General features: G+C 38.0%; 6 protein-coding genes across 8 annotated transcripts; 2 read left to right on the forward strand and 4 right to left on the reverse strand.

Moving 5' to 3' along the window:
• Positions 1-11,941: 11,941 nt before the first annotated feature.
• Positions 11,942-12,259, forward strand: LOC116654761. Its single transcript, XM_032451173.2, has 2 exons — positions 11,942-12,075; positions 12,145-12,259. The coding sequence occupies exons 1-2, from the start codon at positions 11,986-11,988 to the stop codon at positions 12,220-12,222; spliced, it is 168 nt and encodes a 55-aa protein (XP_032307064.1). The 5' UTR covers positions 11,942-11,985; the 3' UTR covers positions 12,223-12,259.
• On the reverse strand, positions 12,245-12,780 carry LOC6493990 (diptericin-A). Its single transcript, XM_001961150.4, has 2 exons — positions 12,620-12,780; positions 12,245-12,556 (listed from the first exon to the last, which is right to left on the reverse strand). Exons 1-2 carry the CDS (start codon positions 12,740-12,742, stop codon positions 12,308-12,310), a joined length of 372 nt encoding a protein of 123 aa, XP_001961186.1. The 5' UTR covers positions 12,743-12,780; the 3' UTR covers positions 12,245-12,307.
• A 1,568-nt stretch (positions 12,781-14,348) lies between these two features.
• On the reverse strand, positions 14,349-14,771 carry LOC6493989 (diptericin A). Its single transcript, XM_001961151.4, has one exon. It carries the CDS (start codon positions 14,723-14,725, stop codon positions 14,426-14,428), a length of 300 nt encoding a protein of 99 aa, XP_001961187.1. The 5' UTR covers positions 14,726-14,771; the 3' UTR covers positions 14,349-14,425.
• An 822-nt stretch (positions 14,772-15,593) lies between these two features.
• On the forward strand, positions 15,594-15,983 carry LOC6496576. The gene is made up of 2 exons (XM_001961152.4): positions 15,594-15,726; positions 15,792-15,983. Exons 1-2 carry the CDS (start codon positions 15,673-15,675, stop codon positions 15,930-15,932), a joined length of 195 nt encoding a protein of 64 aa, XP_001961188.1. The 5' UTR covers positions 15,594-15,672; the 3' UTR covers positions 15,933-15,983.
• Positions 15,984-16,267: 284 nt separating this feature from the next.
• On the reverse strand, positions 16,268-16,992 carry LOC26514549. 3 transcript variants are annotated; one of them, XM_032450691.2, is made up of 5 exons: positions 16,957-16,972; positions 16,771-16,897; positions 16,560-16,705; positions 16,427-16,508; positions 16,268-16,378 (listed from the first exon to the last, which is right to left on the reverse strand). In XM_032450691.2, exons 2-5 carry the CDS (start codon positions 16,871-16,873, stop codon positions 16,329-16,331), a joined length of 381 nt encoding a protein of 126 aa, XP_032306582.1. In that variant the 5' UTR covers positions 16,874-16,897; positions 16,957-16,972; the 3' UTR covers positions 16,268-16,328. The 3 variants fall into 3 exon arrangements, with proteins under 3 accessions (XP_032306582.1, XP_044571286.1, XP_014764025.1); XM_044715351.1 differs by having other exon boundaries at positions 16,560-16,897; positions 16,957-16,992; XM_014908539.3 differs by having other exon boundaries at positions 16,560-16,986.
• A 1,184-nt stretch (positions 16,993-18,176) lies between these two features.
• On the reverse strand, positions 18,177-18,611 carry LOC116654694 (small ubiquitin-related modifier 3). The gene has a single exon (XM_032450373.2). The coding sequence runs from the start codon at positions 18,502-18,504 to the stop codon at positions 18,235-18,237; it is 270 nt and encodes an 89-aa protein (XP_032306264.1). The 5' UTR covers positions 18,505-18,611; the 3' UTR covers positions 18,177-18,234.
• Between the last annotated feature and the right edge of the window lie 23 nt (positions 18,612-18,634).

Genomic DNA, 18,634 nt, shown 5'->3' on the forward strand with positions numbered 1-18,634 from the left:
TGGTTAGTTTGTTGGCTCCCCGGTCTGTTGGATTGCAGCGGATAAATTGAAATAGTTTCACCCGATTGATGACTTCATTAAGTGCAAATGCAACAATTAGCCCAACTTTGGCCACTTGGGTCGCTTCGCTTGATTGGCTTGAGGGTTTCCAGTTGGGGGATTGGTAATACAATATTGATTTGCAATTTTTCAAGTTGTAGCAAAAGTTTTGCCAACCTATTTGGGGGAAATCTTACAATATTATTATTAAAAGGGGAGCATTTAATTATAAAAGTTACATATATTCCAAAACTTTAAATACAGCCTGTTTATTTTTATTTATTTACAACATATAGGTTAATTTTCAGTGACGAAATCACTTTTCATCAAAATATTAAAACTTTAATAGCCTTTTAAATATTAAAATATTAAATATTTAATATACTTATATATTTATAAATCCTAAATATCAACTTACATACATGTACTTATGGTTAAAAGGTTATATTTTCACCTATTATATGCAAAAAAAATATATATTTTTGTTCGGCAACACTTTTTGATTTTAAATTTGATTAGAAATGAATAAAAACAGCCCAATATAGGTATTATCATATATGAATATCATGAAAAATCTTTTAGCTTCCGTAATTATGTTTATAAATAAAACAAAATTCAATCAATGTACTTCCTACAATTGTATGAATTATGAGGTTAAGTAATGCGGTTTATTAAACATTCCTCCAAAAACCAATAATAAAATACAATAAAATAAATCACAAGTTCCAAGACCCAGACAAATCTTGTCTTGACCCATTGAAATGGTAACTGTTAAACTCATATAAGTATCTCTCCCCCTTGACCGTCTCAAATGGCTGGCCTCAATTATTTTCACAAATTGTAATTACTTCATCGAAACAATTGAATTGTTTTCCGGCTACTGTTCACTCCAAAGATATGGATGAAAAAAATTACCTCCACACCCAAAAACTGCACACAATAAATGGTATTGAACATGGTTCGATCGCTCCTTCACCCCTGCCCCCACGCTTTAGCCAATGAATCAATTGTGAACCTTTTTCTTAGCCATTTTTGGCGGTTTCATAACTTTATTAATTCATTTGTTTCATTGTTTCCTTTGATGGCTTTTCCCTGTTGTCTTTGCCGAGCCTTACGGGTGGCAATTCAAGCGCGACAAAAGACAAGAAGCCGGAGGAGGACAAGAAACTAGTTGCCACAAAGACCGGGGATTGAAGTTGGACCGAAGAAATTCCAATTAATGAAAATGAGAACGACGGAGGGGATTAAAGACCCGGGGGTGATGGCTCCCAAACAAGCTATAACATTATGCAAACAGCAGGTGTTGGCCATTAGCTTTTCCAGTATTTTGCTGCAGTCACCAATTTGGGTCATTAGCAGGTGTTGTCATCTCGACCAATTTCCATTTTTACTGCCATAAAAACCACCAACTTCTGCCTCGGGCTGTGCGCAACCAATCAAAGTTATTAAAACAAAAGGGGAACACAAGAATTTTTTATGGTTTTTGGGGCGGAGGCATTCAAAGTGTAGAAAATTTAATTAACTGCTAAATTAAATACACTTTTCGACTCTCCCAACAGTACGCTTTTCGGTTGTTCTAACCTTCTTCAGTTGTTCACTTTTTTTGGCCTTCCAATTTTGTGGTTCTCTCAAGAACTCGCAACTCAAAGCCAGAACGGGAACGAACCTCTTGACTATAACCAAGGGGCAGCACCTTACACTGGCAAGAAAAATGGTCACAAAATTATATTGAAAATTGACGGCATAGTTCCTTTAAATTGAAAAGAGTTTTCCTTATATGTCAGACTACTGTATAAAAGAAGGAATCATCCCCTACCTTATAAAGAAGGAATATTCTTGATCAGCATCAATAACCATGTGGATATATCCAAGTCTATCTGCACATTTGCTTATATAACCACGTGAATCTCAGAGATAAAGTGACATAGAACTTTAAGATTCAACATGGATGAAGACTCCTATATCTCCGATTTCCCTAATCCCCTCTAAACCAAAATCTATCAAAATTCGTTAAAATTGCTACCACTTAAAATAATTCCTCTCAAAAAGGAAATAATTCCTTTCCTTTCCATAAATCCAAACTTTGCGTAAATCGTAAAAAATGTTATTGTATAATGTGCTAAATTATCAAAAAATAAAAATCGAAGAAATATTGTTATTTCTATTATATGCTTTAAGGTTATTGAATATGTATAAATCCATTTTCTTAAAAATAATAAAACCAATATATAATTAAATTAATTTCTAATGGTATATTTAAATTAATAAACATATTTTTCTCAAAGTGTATTTCACCCGCAATGGAGCGTCCAGTTTTGGGTGGTTCTTTCAATGTAGTTGCCGCTGTTGATGTTGCTGTTGCTGCCGATGTCGCTGTCGCTGCTGTTGCTGGTGCTACTGTTGCTGGTTGTTACTTTTGTTTTTGTTGGTGTTGCCGCAGTGCGTCGGAAGTTGTCGCCGGCAATCAACAAACCATAACGCACAACAAACAACAAACACAAGCAGCAACGGTTCTATAGTCGCAGTGCCGAACTGCCAGGGAAGCATTTAACGCCGCTTTGACTGTGGCGCGTTCTTTCTCCAGACCCACTCTTTCTCCCACCCATTGTTTACTTATTTAACAGAAATAGAGGGGGCTATAAGACAAAAAAAAATTAAAGAAATTCATTAAAAATTTATTCAACTCGGGGTAGAACAAATTAGCTCGAGCTTGATAAGTGGCTGCCGAGAAATGGAAATAGAAAATAATTAGGACCACAAATGGGTGGGGAGTTCCACAAAACGTGTGTTCTAAATGCATAAATTAAAAATTAAAGAATGTAAAAACTTATTAATTGGAAGGAGAGTAAGAAAATAGATTGTTCAAAATTAATAAATTTTTTATTAAATATCATATTACAAAAGTTACAAATGTATTCGAATAGAACTATTTCTTATCATCCTCATTTGCCCGAAAATTTCACTAACTTCCATATGTACACACATCTTCATCTCTCTCCCATTAAACCATCTACTTATTTACTTTAACCACTAATTTGTTTAATATAAACAACCGTTCTCATATTGCATCCAATATCAAAATTATCGATCATAATGAATAGGTTTAGTTCTGCTTAAATTGCCCATTGTATTTTATTCTTATCAATTTCCTAGCCATAAGCTGTCAATTTAATGACCAAAAACGGCGCTTCTCTTTATGAGTTTCAACACCCATTCCACACACAAAGTCCCCTTCCTGCCACCAAAAGCTACACCACACACAGCTCCCTCCACATTTTTTTCCCCGACGCACTAAAAGTAAATTTATGTTGATGATTTTGTGTACGACGGCCTATTGCCATAGTCAGAAACTCTTTTCTGTTATACCCTTAAAGAGGGTATAGTGATTTGTTAAAGGATCGTGTTTCATAATAAAGGACGACCTACGAAAATGCCAGTTCTTAATATAGGTTTCTTGCTGAGATTGGATTCTTATTTCTTCAGTTGGTATTCCTGATCGGAATTTATTTCATAGTCGATAGTAGCATATTTTTTTTAAATTTCTTACAAAGGAAGGATATCCTACTTATTATTTATTACAAAATTACTAAATTAATCATCATACCTGTTGTTTTTAGGAATCAGTATCGGCCTCATAAAGACTATTTCCATCATGGTATTTGAACACTTTGATATTACCTACTATGATATTATCAAAACATTAATATTACCAACTATATTATCACTTGACAAACTACTGACAACTAAACCTACAAAATTAAATAACTATCTAACTCAAGAAAGAGTATACACAGATCTACACTATCCGACTCAAGGTTTCCTATTTTATTTTTTCGGCTTTTATTTTTGTAGCCAAAGTCATGGACGCGGACTATTGCTGGCGGCTCACGCAGACCAGGAGACTCAAATTGGAGTTTGGTTTGGAGTCGGGAGCTGATTTCTGAAGGGGGCCGTCCGTGGAGAGGGAAAGAGGAATGGGGGAGATCTGCAGACAATGCAGCTCGGACCGCGGTCATTGGACCTCTGCCCACCCAAAAAGGCGGCACTAAATTGCTTTGAAATGCCGTTAGAACAATAATTGCGCGCACACCACCACGAACATCCAGCCAACATATGATTGGAGCTTATAGATAGAAGAGCCTTTTTGCCAATTTATTGAGTTGTAAAATTCAGCAGATGGCCATTACTGTGGGAGAGGGATGGGCAGGAGGGACTCCAGCGTACAACATATTAAAAATAAATAAATTCCGAGATGTAAGCCAGACGGAGGCTGGGCTCATTAGAAGCCAGTGGTTGGAGTGGGTACTTGGGGCCAAAAAGAAGAGAACCCATGTTTTGGCCCAGGCTCCCGACTAATTAGAAAACATAAATGGCTAGAAGAGTTCACACGAAATCTTTGGTAAGTATACTAAACAAAAATTGCTATATGGAATGGTTATTTAAACAATAATTTTATATTTTGAACTATAAACTGTTTTATAACATAAGAAGTTAGACTTACATTAAAAAATATTACTTTTTTAAAAACAACTCTTAACTTTTTAACTCTCCCTAAAAATGTACCCAAACCGTCCAAGTTCTCGTTTGATTTATGAAACTCACTTATATTTTTCCAGTGCATTTCCTTTGCTGGAACTTCTGCCGCGGACAGTGACGAATGCCACTTCCTCATTGCAAGGTCAGTTGGCAGCCTGGCACTGCCACTGACCTCCAATCCTCCACCCGCCCTCGCAGGCGGCAAGATGCAACTGCAACTGCAACATCATTGATTGATGCTCTGCCAGCTGCCGTTAGTGGAGGCCATGGCCGCCAAAGGAGCAAATGCAAAATTTCACACCGAATTGAAAATGGGAAATAATCTGTCCCAGACCCACGGACCTGGTCCAAAAATAGTCAGCCAGGCCAATTGCGAATGTTTCTCTTATTCGTTCCAACAATAAACATAAATTAATGAAATGCTAAGGCAGTCGCCGCAAAAAACCAGCATACGAGCAAATTGTTAGGAGACATATTTATGGGAAGCTTCCTTTATCCCCCCAGTTACCGCAGTCAGTCCCCACAGTACAGGTCGCAGTCGACGAGTGTTTCTCACTTTGTTCGGTACCATTTTGTGTGGCCATTTTCGGGGTAATTTGTTGCATCTCCCGATTTAATGTCAGCGAGTTAGCGGCTGTGTGTTGGCCATTTTTTGTTTGCTTTCTGGATTTCTGGGACCCAGCATTTAAATAATTAAAATATCCCGGGAAAGGAGGGAAACAAAAAATAAAACAGGAAAAGACTGGAATGTTAACGACTCAATAAAGAGATTCAAACAAATGACACCTGTGGCGGAGGAAGAGGTCCAAGTTGAGGCTAAACAATAAAGCTACACGGATAAATATTTTTTTACTAAGAAGTTTAAGTTTTAATATTTTTTAGAGTCTATAAAAACTCAAAATAATGAAAGAATATCAACAAATGAAACGTGACTTGAAATGTTATCTTTTAATAAGGATTCTAAAATGTGGCATAACACTATTTAAACAGTTTAATTGCAGCCAGTCCTTCTTAAATTCTTTTTAAAATTCTTAAATTCTTTTTTCCTCAAACATTTAGCTTTAAAAGTAAAACCCATGCATTCCTTACGAGAAAATAATGCTTTGGCAATCATTATTTTGTTCATGAAGACAGCCAGTATCCTTTGAGTCGTTTACATTTGTTTCTAATTTATAATGTTCCTAATTGAAAAACTATAAATTTTATTTATTCCCCCCTATTCTTAGGCTTTTATGTTCAAACTAAATCATTTCGATTTCCACACTTTTGAATCCTAATATTTATTATTTTACTAAAAGTAATTGACAAAAGTATTTGATCATAATAATTTAAAATAAACTCATAAACATTGATTGCCCATTTTTCATCATATTATCCCATTAAACTAAATAAAGTAATTTAATTAAACCTATTTAAAAACTACTTAGTAGTTAAATAAATAATTTAATTCAGTAATTATTTCATAAAAGTCTTAGAAAGATAGCAACATTTTTTACAGTACCGACTACCCCTATGTTCCTCCTTGGAACGGCCAATGGCCATGCAAATCATTAGAATGTTTCAGCAGTCTCCGAGAAAAAAGAGATGCCACAGCACAGTAGTTGAAGCTCATCACTCGGATGTGATTAACTTAAATACACAAGACATAAATATTTAAACGCTTGAGGCCATGGAAAGCCTCGTCCCAGAGCCACCATCCAACATTCAACAGCCTGGCCAAATGAAGCGTGTTAAGTGCGGTCAGGAATGAGGCCAAGAGGGGCGAGGGGGCGGCGGCAAGGGGCGGTGGCATAAAATTGCTTTTAACCAGCAAAACGGTTAAACAGCTTTATGCAAATGCCTTGGCCAAGAAGACCAAGAGGAATTAACAGCCGAAGAAGTGCCACAAACCGAAGGAACAAAAAGAAAAAATTAGAAGCCAGCGAGGATGAGGAGGAAGCCCTCCACTGTCCACCGTCCAGTACCCACCGGCCAATGGCCATGGCCATGGCCGATTGTGGCACCTTGTTGATCAATAATTGCCACACGACAGCTAAATGGGCTTTAATGCCACGTTGCAGCGCGTTGGGAGCCAAAGACGCAGCAGCAAGAAAATCTGCCACAGCAGCCCGATCCCAAGGAAACGCAAATCAAATTCTAATGATGTTGTAATGCAGACACCCCTTAAATAATGACTGAGCTCGGGAGTAGGGGAGGAGCCTGTTCAGACAATGGCCAGGCACGCAAATATTTCCGAAGCAGTGCAAAATAAAGGCCGGGGCAGGAGGAAGATTATATTATTAGAATTTAACATGCAATCTGACAAGTGTTTTTGTGAAGGAACCAAAAGATGGAAAGCGTTTTTAATGAAGGTAGACTTTGGCAAAACGAATACGCAAATATTCTTACAAGAATATATGATATATTTTTTATGTTAGATGTGATTATACTGTAATGCATATAAAGAATAAGTCATCTGATTCCTTAATATATGTTAGTTTTCAAAGTTTATCATCTTGAGGGTGGAATAAAAATAAAGCTAATGAAGCTTAATTCAATAATTTGCATCATACAGTTCTTACAATTAAACTTCTCATTAATGTTAATTGTAAAAATTTATTTTATTATATTTATTTTTTAATAAAAGAAATTACAAACTTTACTCAAGCCTATTCTTGCCATAAAACTATAATGACATCTTAGAAATTGTCCCAATTGTCCAAACTCTCAAACTTTTTTACCCCCGTTAAATTTAGTATCAAAAATTTCAAATCCTTTAGTTCTTGTATTAAAAATATTTCCACTAACTTGCACCAACCGTGCGTCAAAATTAGAATACCCCGTCTATGAGGTTCCGTCCAAGAAATCGCTTCCTGGTTGTACCCAGATCTTAGCCAAGCTAATTGCCAAGCCATGAGCATAAAACATCCACCGATGGCGGAGGGATTGGGAATGGAAATGGGAATGGGACAGGGCTTACTATGCGCCATGGCCATGGCGATTTATGATTGCATTTCCTGTGACTGCTGGGCGCAGGCCGAAAACGCCAGAAACGCGAATTGATCAGTCACCGTTGGTTTGTCGCCCATGATGGCACCATGGGACCAACTGGTGGTCCAACGGAAATGCCGCCGCAGTTTCGTTCTCATTGATATTCCATAGAGACGGATTCTGCTTGTCCGCATGTCCCCCGTCCGTTTAACGACAACGACCCTTGTCTAATAAGGTATTAATAAGTTTTTGCCTTGGCCAAGAACCAGACAATTGCCGTTGCATTCTTGGGCATTCTTTGTTGGTTGTTAGTCGATTGCTAGGTTTCCTTTTTTTTTTGTTTGATCGTGCTGCTGAATTTTAAATGCATGATTAACAGTCGACACTAGACAGCAGCAATTTTTATGATTCCGAGAATGTTGAAAAATAAATTAGCTTCTGTCAATTAGCTTCTCAATTGTCGTACATAGGTTTCTGGTATCAGATATATTGGCCATAAATTTGCGATTTAACTAATCATTAAACAGTTGGAGGAGGTAAGATGTATGATTTTTATATTCTTAGTTCAGCATTTGTGAGCTTGTTATACGTTTTGTGACTATTCTTGGTTGTATGGTATTATGTTTATGTTCTAAAATAAAATCCTTTTAATTTGAAATCCATTAGAATTGCAGCTTAGCCAACTTTTTGCAGTCAAGTGTAAACCAAAGACAATGACACATGCACTTTGACTGATGCAACAAGCTAAAATTAACGTATGAATGTCAGATTGCTGCTGTTGCTGTGGTTGTTGCTTCAAAGGTCAGCCAGCGCGTGCTGTTGCAGCTGCAGCTTTCAGTTGCAGTTGACCCCTTCGCATGGGTTGTCGGATCTGAGGGATGATTAATAGGACATGACAAGGATGCGTCAGGCTGTGGGAATCAAATGGAGACGACGACCTTAGTTGGAGACTGCAAAGACTGCGGGCCTTCAGATTCACCATCGATTGGCTGCCACTTGCCGAACTGGCCGGCCTTTCCGGACTCGCAGTGGTCATTTGTGACAAGCTGAGGAGAAATGGGGGAGAGAGTGCTGTGGCCGGGGAACAGAGCTGAGCCTGTTGGAGATGCCAATCGGGAGATACAGACACACACAGCCACAATTTCAATAGAATATTCGAGATAATTGGCTACAAATCGTCATTGCAATTGGTATTATGTTGGTGCTGCAGTTTCAGTTGCAGTGGATGTTGCTGTTGCTGTGGCTGCGACTACAGTTGCTGCTGATGTTGCTTCTAGGCCGCAAATTGCAGTTGGCTTGGGCTGACCTACGACACCATCCGCCATCTCCTCCATCTCCGCCCCCAAGAAGCCGCCTCAAATTACTATTGATACCGATAGCTGCAACTGCAACTGCAACACAAGTTGCAACAGCATTCAGTATCGTAGCTTTTGTTCTTGTTCTCTTAATGCGTTACGGTAAATATTTTTGTCTTCATTTTTACTGTTAAGATCGAGATGAAGTTGAGGCATCATTCCTTGTTCCCGGCCAGGTTTTTGCAACTTGCTGCTGGACTCCAATTAGCCAACCACTCCACCAACAACACATGCGGGCCTTGATGGGTTACGACAAACTAAAAAAAAAAAAACATAATATTATGGGGGACTCAATGGAGTCTGTGGGGCTCCTGGGGAAGCTAAGGGCCGTGGGGGCTCGGCCAGGTGCCAAGAACTCAATCATTGCTTTTGCCGAAACAATTGACGGTTGCTTAATGTGCAAAACGTGAGTCCAATTTGCATGACAACAGCATTGGCAACAGCAGCAACAACCACAATCTGCAACCTTCATTAGGGGGCCAGCCAAATGGTGTTCTACGCTGAAAGATTTGTGCAGCATTTGATGTCGATTTATTTTAAATCGAAGTCAAACAATTTATTAAACTATTGCCCATCGCAAGCTTGACGAAATCTTCAGTGATGGCAGCGTGACTAAATAGTGTTAGGGTCATGTGTCAGGGTTACCAAGGGGTAGTAGTTTTGAAAACATATCTTCAAGGGATGTACTCAATATGAAGCTATATATTAAAAACTAACCTTGGTGCAAGTTTTATGGTCGCAACAACTTTATACTTCTATATACATAACATTATTTCCATTCTTTATTAAAAAAGGTAAAAACTTAATACATATATTATTTATATTTTTCTGCTTACAATAATATAACATTTTATATTCATTTATTATGATTTGAATAACCTTTTTTCATGATCACTAAATAGCTCTCGCACAGGCCCCTAAACCCATATCTCCATTTATCCTGCCCTGGTGACCCCGATTCCGCTCCTCTTTTCGTGTCACGCAACCATCGTCCGATGCCTTGTTTCATAGGTCACGTGTTTCGTCGTGTGTCTGGCCAAAATATCAGCAATTGAACTATAGACATTTTGGCCAAATGCAGTAAGCAGGCCAAAATGCCGCGATCCCGCTTTTTTTTCTTTCGGCTAGACTCTAGAGGGAGTCACTGCCTTTGCAGATTGCAACTTGCAACTTACAGTTTTCGGGTTTTTGGTTTGGCGCATCTTGGCAAATGTCAAATGCAAATGCGAAAAGCCAAAAGCCCGTCTGGCACCTGCTAACTTTTGCACTTTTCCACTCCAGCTTGGGCTCTGTCTCTGGCTCTGGCCATTTCTTTTCCATCCGCCCACTAACTACACAAATCCCTGCGGCTTAGTTTTCCACACCCAAGTCGCCAGTCATAATTAATTCGCTTAATTTGAGTTACTTAGTCTCACTTGAGGCTGACAAAATTGCCAAGTTCTCGTAGCGGCCTTCATTAAAAAGCCATTAGTGGCGGTGGATGGATTTTTAGTGCCCCTGTCAGCCGCCGTCCGCCATCCGCCAACTGTCGACTTTCTTTAACCCACACACCCAGTTGGGCTCATTAGAAACTTGGCTTATGGAGAGCATAAATTTTTGGCCATGTATGTTCAGTTTCCGATACAATCAAAGACAAGAGCCGAGAGCTGAGTGTTGAGTGTGTCAAACAATTTAACTTGCTGCAATCTGAGCCAAGTCCACAAGGCAAGTTTGCGTGGGAAATGCCGTCGATCGTCACGATCAAACGGCAACAAGGAAAACTCCACCGATTCGCCGGGAAAACTTCAAGTACATGGTAAATGCAAAGTTGATTTTATCGTCAACTCTGTCTTTCCTGGCTCTCCATCGCTGCATTCTGGCTATGTGGCTCTCTGGCTATTTGGCCGCTTGGCTTTGGCCTAAACTGATTTGCCACTTGACAAATGAGTTGCATGCCACATGTGCAATTTGGAAAACAATCCACCCACCGTCATTCAATCCATCTCCTCCTTCTTCCAACTGCGATGCTACAATTTTCGAAGCGGGGCCAATTTCCCCGCAAAGAAAAGCCAGACCGAAGCCAAACAAAAGAAGTTCACTCGCTTTTGACTTTGACAATTTGCGCATTGATTTAGAAAATAGCTCTTCCACTCAAATTGGAGCACTCTCCATATGAAAATGACATGAAAAACAGAGGAGGAAAGCGCAGCAGCACCCTCTGAAGAAAAAGGGTTACTTTTGGGGTATATAATGCATGGGAATACTCTAAGAAATATATAGTTATTACATATTTTTTACATAAGCTGTAAGAAAAAGCTTTTTTTAATATAATATAATTAATTACTACAGAATCTGACAAATAACTTTTTGTTTGATACCATCTTATAAACACTTTCGTCATAAAAAATGAGGCTTCAGTCTTAAAAATGTTCCAGTAATCGATGAAAATGTCAAACTATATACAACAAATTGTCTCGAAAAGAACCCTAAAACATCTAATAAAACTATAAAAATCGTATACCCCAAGAGCAGAGTATTAAAAGGAAAATTGGCCAGAAATTGAAGCTATCAGACAGTACTTGCCCAGTTAAGCCAAGACAACACAGGTCAGACTCAAAAAAAATAAAAAAACAAAAACGGAGGCAAAAGCGCAACGAAATTTCTGTTTCTGCTTTTTGCAGATATTTTTCAGTTTTTTTCAGGATGGGGGGAAAAGTCATCATAGCCTGACCTTCATTGTTGTGTTGCTTCTAACATTTAAATTTGTTTTTCATTTATTTTTCGCTGGTGTTGTTATTGTTTGGATTCGTTGTGCTGGTTTTGTTTTGGCTTCTTTTCGATTTCAACAGAAAACGTGCCAAATTTGACTGCCAATTGCACGTTCCCCAAATTTAATACAGTTCATCTGGGTTTGGCACTCTGTCTGTTTTAGCTTTGACCTGGTCTCGGGTTTCAGCTTGGATCGGGCCCGGCCTGGTCTACTCTTGGCTCTTGACACACATCCACTCGCCACCTTATCGGCCTCTTATCAGGTTTTGAGACTCAGGGTCATAGGCTTTTCGGTTTCGAAACGTGAATTCAGTCGGTCAGAGAATCTTTGGGTGGAATGTTGGGACTACTGAGTGTCTGGTTTATTCTCTACATCTTTGACCTTATCCAAGGTCGTTCTGCGGGTGGCTTGGATGACTTGGAAGGGGTGAGTTTTTCGTGATGTGTTATCCCCTCCAACATGGTTCATCTTCATTGTATTTTTCTGAATTTTTAGGGTTTCGATCCCCGGCCCGATTCCACAATCTTTGCCATCAATCAGACTGATAAGGAATACATTTTAGATTATGTTTGAAAATAAATGAAACTATAACTTTAACTTGAATAATTTATTTTTTCTCTCTCTTCAAACAATAAATATTAATTTAAGGAAACACTTTCTAGAACCTGAAGGTATAGACTCCGCCAGCGCCCCATTGAGGGCGACTGTTGCCGTAGGGTCCGCCCAGATGCTGGGCATACTGGCCCGTGGCATCAAAGGAGTGGCGTCCATTGTTGCTCTGCCAGACGGGGACCCGGGTGTTGAGGTTCAAGTCGAATCCCTGCCTGGGGCTGCCACCGCCGCCGCCGTTCAACTGAAACTGGCGGCGCACTCGGGGCACGGCCACGTTGCCAAAATCGGGGGAATACTGTTTAGTGATGTTCAAAATAAAAATCTATTTTCCATAATTTTTTATCAAAAAAAGACTTACCGCCAAGGGTTGAGGCTGCAGATCGACAGGTCCTTGCGGTTCCGGATAAGGATAAGCCAGAGCACTGGAGGTGAGGCAAACACAGGCCAGGCCAAGAAACAGAATAGCGGTAGAGGAATGCATTTTGCTTGGATTTGACTTTGTCAGCTGAATGTGGCTGGAATCGCGATGAGAGCTCTTTTATAGCTGAATTCGGTGGCTTATCAACATTGGCAGATGATTCCCCAACAGGGAATCCCGGCCAGTCTAGCTCTGAGGTTCAGTGGTTCACCCGTGGATCCCCACATCTGTTTGATAAGAGAGCACACATTGTCGGTCTCAAATGATCTACAAACCTCAAGTTGGCAGAGTAAATCCCTCACCAGAACAATGAATGAGGTAGCGTGACACTTTAAAGGTAATTTAAGACAAAGAATCATTCAAGCGTTTCTGTAATATCCATAAATTCTTGTAAACTAGCTAAGGGGGAGCCCGCAATTCGTCATCAGGTTGTACTTTTTGATGATTTATTAGCGAAAAATAAAAAAAACAGAAACCATATACATATTAGCTTTGTTTATATGGTTTTAAAACAATATAAATAATTAAAATGGGTGTTAAGTATTTATTTTTATAAGGTATTTACTTTTCAGTACTGAGTTCTAATTGAATTCTGTTCCTCTCAATAGAAAATACAGTAAAGTCATTATTTAATTTATATATTAAAGAAATCTTTTAATATATCAGCTATATAAAAATTAAATAGCTAAAAAATATATATGAGTTAAGATTCAGAAATATGATAGACCTGTGTTACAACCTTCACGTTTTGTTTCAATATTATTTCCAATTTTCAATATTAATTAATTTCTTTTATTAATATTTTAGATTAAAATACGTCAAAGATAAAGGATAAAAATAAAGGCTACTCCATCAACTTATACAAAATAACACAATTTAAATACCTTTAAAAAACATTCTCTATACATATGACATTTTAACCAAACCAAATGTTTAATCCTTAACCAAAAGAGACAGAATGCATAATTTAAAAAATGCCATTTCCTATAGCATACAAATTTATAATTTATTTAATCCATCTGGCAAACACTTTCTTCGTTCTAAATTCGAATAAATAAATCTTCCGCTTTTCTACAAGTTAATAATTCGTTTTTTTGGCTATAATCTTCTCCTCTTGGAAGATGTCTCTTCCAGAAAAACAAAAAACAAACCACAGGTTCCGGCAACTCAGGCAAAAATAAAGAATTTAAGCCCAATCGATTCATCATCTTACAAGGTCAACCCAATTCGGATTTCCTTAGGGCAAATTAATGATGTGAAAAACTTTTGGTAATCCCCAAATTTGGTAAAAAAAAAAAGTTTAGAACTCCGACCTCTTCATGAATCATTTTTTGGCAAACCTATTCGCTTTCGTTAGAGACATGGCGTAATAATTTGTATTTTTTTCGGGTAAGGCATGATAAATTTCCATCGAAGGTTCTCTCGACAGTTTACGCAATAAATCCAATTAGCAAAAAACACACTTTGTCTTGGCAGGTTTCATTAAGACCGCCTGTCATCGTAATTTGTTATTACCCAACGGAGATGGCCAAACAAGATGTATCCGACAATTAGCCAAAATGCAAGATCATCTGTGACCCGGCCTGAGTTTGAGCAAAAAATATCTAGCCGCATGTTCCGGGGTAAACAAACAACGCCAAGGACTCTGATGGCAATTCAGATATTGAAATTATGGTCAGGCACACGTTATATTTGATAATGGCTATATTTCACACTTAATCAGATTATACAATGTGGTCTTTTGGGTTAGAACCTGAAGCGGTAGACGGCTCCCAACTCGTATTGGGGGTCAGAATTTCCATAAGGTCCTCCGAGATGTTGGCCGTATTTTCCGTTCAAATCGATCTCGTGGCGTCCATTGTCGCTCCTCCAGACATTCTCACTCCCTGAAACATGGAAGCCGAATCCGTCACCCCTCTGACCACCACCCCCGCCCTCGAGATTAAGGGGATACTTGGGAGGTGGTGTAGCGTCCTCGGGCATCGGATGGGCCAGGATGGAGCCAGCAATGCCGCACAACAGGACAAGTACGATGGTGAACTGCATCTTAGTAGTTTTGGTTTTCAGGGCTTCAGGTTTCCGACTGATATGGAATAAAAAACTGGAGCCTCTTTTATAGGTAGACCAGGAGGGTAGATTGATTGAAAATGAATCCCCTGACAGGGTATCCCCAAAAGTCGTAAAATGCAACTTAATCTGCAATAGGAGCCGGGGTTCCAGAGACGTTGATAGATTTATATAGAGACTTTTACAAAATTTCTCAAATATACTTAAAGATTATTCAGGAAAGAAACAAATTTTTTTATTTATTTTTTTTTTATAAATATTTAAGGAATCATTTTGATTCTTATATAAAAATATATTAAAAATTGCACATGTAAATATTTTTTCAAATATTTAGAAATATTTTATACCTCTTACAATTTAAAAAAAACATTTTTTAACTAAAACCAACCAAATTCAATATCAAATTATAATTTTGTTCAAAGCCTTTAAAGGCTTAACATTCAGTACTCACGTCTCCTACTATTTAAAATAGCATTAAACATGAACAGCCAAAACATGAAGAACTGATTCTTAAATATTTACAATAATTCCTATTTATTCTTAATTCTACTTATTTTAATCCAACTTCAAACACTATAATATTTATGAAGAAATAGTTCAAAATTATCACATTCAATAAGCCGAAGGCCTATGATTTCAGATCTGAGCTTAGATCTTAAGTAGTATTCGTTTTGTAGATCTATATTTTCTTTAATAAATAAATAATTAAATAACCAAATATCCCAAGACATTGTATGTTGCAGTTCATTACATGTTCACTGAAAAAATGCTCACCGCTACAGATAAGGCCGAGGGTTTGTAAATAAATACAAATAATACAAATATAAATATTAAATGAACTTTAATTGATTAAAAACAGAGCAGCAGCCACGTAAACAGGAAAACAGTCGGCAAACAGAAGTCGAACGGCGAGGAAGTACAGAAAAATGCTGCTGAAATCAATATTTGCGACAATATTGGCCATTATTTTGGTCTGCTGGGTGAGACTTCGTACAAAATTATTTAAATGAGAGAAAAATGTCAAGAAATTAAATTCAATTTGCAGCTGGGACACGTCACCTGCCAGGCTGCCGATGACGAAATTGAAATTGGGGAAGCTGGCAATGAAGTACCTTCGAAGAATGAGTTTCCAGTGTGGGATGATGCCCAGGGAGAATGGCCAGGAGTTGGGGATAATGTCGACTAGGATTTAGAATATTTTCATTCACTTAAAATTATTAAAGTTATTAAAATTTAATAAGAAGCTTGGTTTTTTCTTATAATTGGGAATCTAAAAAGTTGGCATACTTTTAAGCATACTTTAAAGAAACCCGGATAACGCCAAAAGAGAGTGTTAAATAAATATTTAAAACTCATAAAGCTTAAACATTTTAGCAAAAAAGGAAAGAATCAAACCCCAACAAAATAAATTTTCAAAAATTATAGACTGAAATATTTTTGAATTTAACTTAATAACAGAATGAATGAAACAGAATAACAGAACAGAATAACAGAATAACAGAATGAATGAAACAAAATAGCAATCTTTTAGGCATTACAGAACGTTTATTTCTTATAGAAAACATATAATTTTTCCATTTATTCAGCTAAAAACGAAACTCAGAGCCCCCAGAGCCAGAGCAGTATGGACGACTATAGAAGAAAAAATGAAATATTTTAAAAATAAACTTACTAACTTACTAGCAATTGGCCATATAGGCAGACTGGCAAAGGTAAAGGGAGCACAAAAAAGTATACCATAGAGTAGACTCATTTTCCTTGACTAATAAATAAATTAAAAATAAAAAGCTTACATTTAAGTCTAAAAATATACCTCCTTAAGTGCATAACCCAGAATCACAGTTGATATTATCTGAGAGAGCATTACCACTGACACTCCAATCACAACTTCGTCGTTAATGTGCCCCTTATAGAAGTGATATTGGAACTTTCGTCGCTCGTGATTTTCTGGATAATTTACTAAAGCAAAATATTCATAATACTTATCAAGAGGTTCCTCTTCCGTTCCATTTCGTGTGACGAACCATAGGAGTCCAGAACATAGGCGTAGAACCCAAAGCCCCCCAAAATATTCCATGTGGCCAATATGCTGATGGCCAACCAGCGTGTGGTAATTGGGAATGGCATACTTTTTGTTTTTCTTACAGAGGACTAGGGGTATTAAATGGAGGTATTAAATATTGTTATTTTTTCAGTTACAACTGAATTACTTTTGCCCGGCCTGCCCAAACGAAAATCAATTTGGTCCCAGGTTCAATGGACTTTACGACAAGTGCGTGTTTACAGAATGAAAAGCTAATTGCGGACATTAAGGCCACGCCCACTAGACAGGTATGGCCCGGTGGTGGGCGGTTGCCACGGGCAGCAAAAATCCCAAACTTTAACCTGAAGTGTAACTGGAACAGTCAAGTTCCATTCCCGAGCACTCAATAAAATGGGAATTAGCCAGCCAGAAAGGGCATTAATGGCCACCGATTGGGTTCCGGGCTAGGAACTTTTATATTTTATTTGTATTTTTCTTGTTTTTCCCCTTCCCTGGAGGTGGCAGCTTTGACACGCTTCCTGGTATCAATGCGATTTGTTTGCGGCACGCGAGCAAACTTTTTGTATTTTTTTTTTGGTTTTTTGGTGCATCGGCGGAGTACACAGAATCGGAAGTGAATGGAGTCCTTTGGCTGCGGCACAGTAATTGCGTTAATTTCACTCGAATTACATTTCTCATCCTATTGTTTAAATTGTTTTTGCCACTAGGCTACGCCCCCTTTTTTTAGGTTTTTGTCTTGCATGTTTGGCGGCACTTTTGTGGTGTTTTTGGGGCCTCTCTCTCCCTTCGATGGGTTTCCTGCAGAGGAAAAAACTAGATCTTTATTTCATATTATTAAAATAAATTTATATTACAACCCCAATATTTTGTTCATATAGATTTATTCTATATATTAAAAGAACTTGGTCTAATAAAAATTTTATCATAATAAGATATTCTTAAGATTAAATTTATTAAATTGAAGATTATACACAATTGTTTAGAGATTTTATTGAATTATTTCTTTAAAAACTAACCACATACTGGTAGGTAGAATTATATATAAAATGTGCTTTGAATTTAATTTTAAAAGCTCCTAAGGTTAGTATCTTTGGTTTTTAAAGCAAAGAAACATTTTTTAAATACTGTTGCATCTGCTGTGTCCTCTTTGGCACCTTTGAACTTTATAATTACTTCGTACTTATATTTTTTCGTGTACTTGCATGTCGACAACATAATTGTTTCGCCTCACAATTTATACAAATTATCCGAGGTAGCGGCGACTTGGCTTTGATATGATGACAAGTGCATGGCGCCTGCCAAACCACAAAGAGTTTCCTGCAACCACCCACTGACCACCCAACTACCCTCCAGAGAGCTACCCCAAAGCCCAACCACTTGGCCAAGTTCGTTGACTCAGTTCTGTAATTTATCAAAAACACTACAAAAATTTAGGCCCATCTGGTCACTTGGGGCCATCGCCGTAGCGGGCAATGTAAACGTCTATTAGATCGTCGTCCGCCAGACCCAGGGAATTGCACGTGTCCCACTCCATAATCTGCTGCCCATCGAAGGTGAGCTTCATGCGGCCGTTCCATCTTCCCCTGATCTGGCGGTACGTGTCCCGGAGCATGGTGGCCAGGGGATGGAAGCGATCCACCTTGCACGGCATACGATATCCATCCATGGACTGCATCCAAAGTTTAATTTTCTGATTACAATTTGCTCCGGACATGATGTGGGTTTCTGTTTCTCTGGATTGTTTAAATTATTGTGTAAATAAATGAGTCTGTGGATTACTCCAAATTCTTGTGTATAGTATCCACGTGGCCTACTGATCTTTCATTCAGCTTTTCAGTTTCATT

This window comes from Drosophila ananassae, chromosome 3L (assembly GCF_017639315.1).
Source record: "Drosophila ananassae strain 14024-0371.13 chromosome 3L, ASM1763931v2, whole genome shotgun sequence".
NCBI classification, from domain to species: Eukaryota; Metazoa; Arthropoda; class Insecta; order Diptera; family Drosophilidae; genus Drosophila; species Drosophila ananassae.

Excerpts from the sequence above, each read along its gene's own strand:
- LOC116654761 (XM_032451173.2), top strand. The coding sequence starts at position 11,986 with ATGTTGGGACTACTGAGTGTCTGGTTTATTCTCTACATCTTTGACCTT. Across the intron at positions 12,076-12,144 it reads GCTTGGATGACTTGGAAGGG|GGTTTCGATCCCCGGCCCGA; the intron begins GTGAGTTTTTCG and ends CTGAATTTTTAG.
- LOC6493990 (XM_001961150.4), bottom strand. The coding sequence starts at position 12,742 with ATGCATTCCTCTACCGCTATTCTGTTTCTTGGCCTGGCCTGTGTTTGC. Across the intron at positions 12,557-12,619 it reads TGCAGCCTCAACCCTTGGCG|TATTCCCCCGATTTTGGCAA; the intron begins GTAAGTCTTTTT and ends ATCACTAAACAG.
- LOC6493989 (XM_001961151.4), bottom strand. The coding sequence starts at position 14,725 with ATGCAGTTCACCATCGTACTTGTCCTGTTGTGCGGCATTGCTGGCTCC.
- LOC6496576 (XM_001961152.4), top strand. The coding sequence starts at position 15,673 with ATGCTGCTGAAATCAATATTTGCGACAATATTGGCCATTATTTTGGTC. Across the intron at positions 15,727-15,791 it reads CCATTATTTTGGTCTGCTGG|CTGGGACACGTCACCTGCCA; the intron begins GTGAGACTTCGT and ends TTCAATTTGCAG.
- LOC26514549 (XM_044715351.1), bottom strand. The coding sequence starts at position 16,823 with ATGGAATATTTTGGGGGGCTTTGGGTTCTACGCCTATGTTCTGGACTC. Across the intron at positions 16,509-16,559 it reads TGGGTTATGCACTTAAGGAG|TCAAGGAAAATGAGTCTACT; the intron begins GTATATTTTTAG and ends TTTATTTATTAG. Across the intron at positions 16,379-16,426 it reads GCCTATATGGCCAATTGCTA|TCGTCCATACTGCTCTGGCT; the intron begins GTAAGTTAGTAA and ends TTTCTTCTATAG.
- LOC116654694 (XM_032450373.2), bottom strand. The coding sequence starts at position 18,504 with ATGTCCGGAGCAAATTGTAATCAGAAAATTAAACTTTGGATGCAGTCC.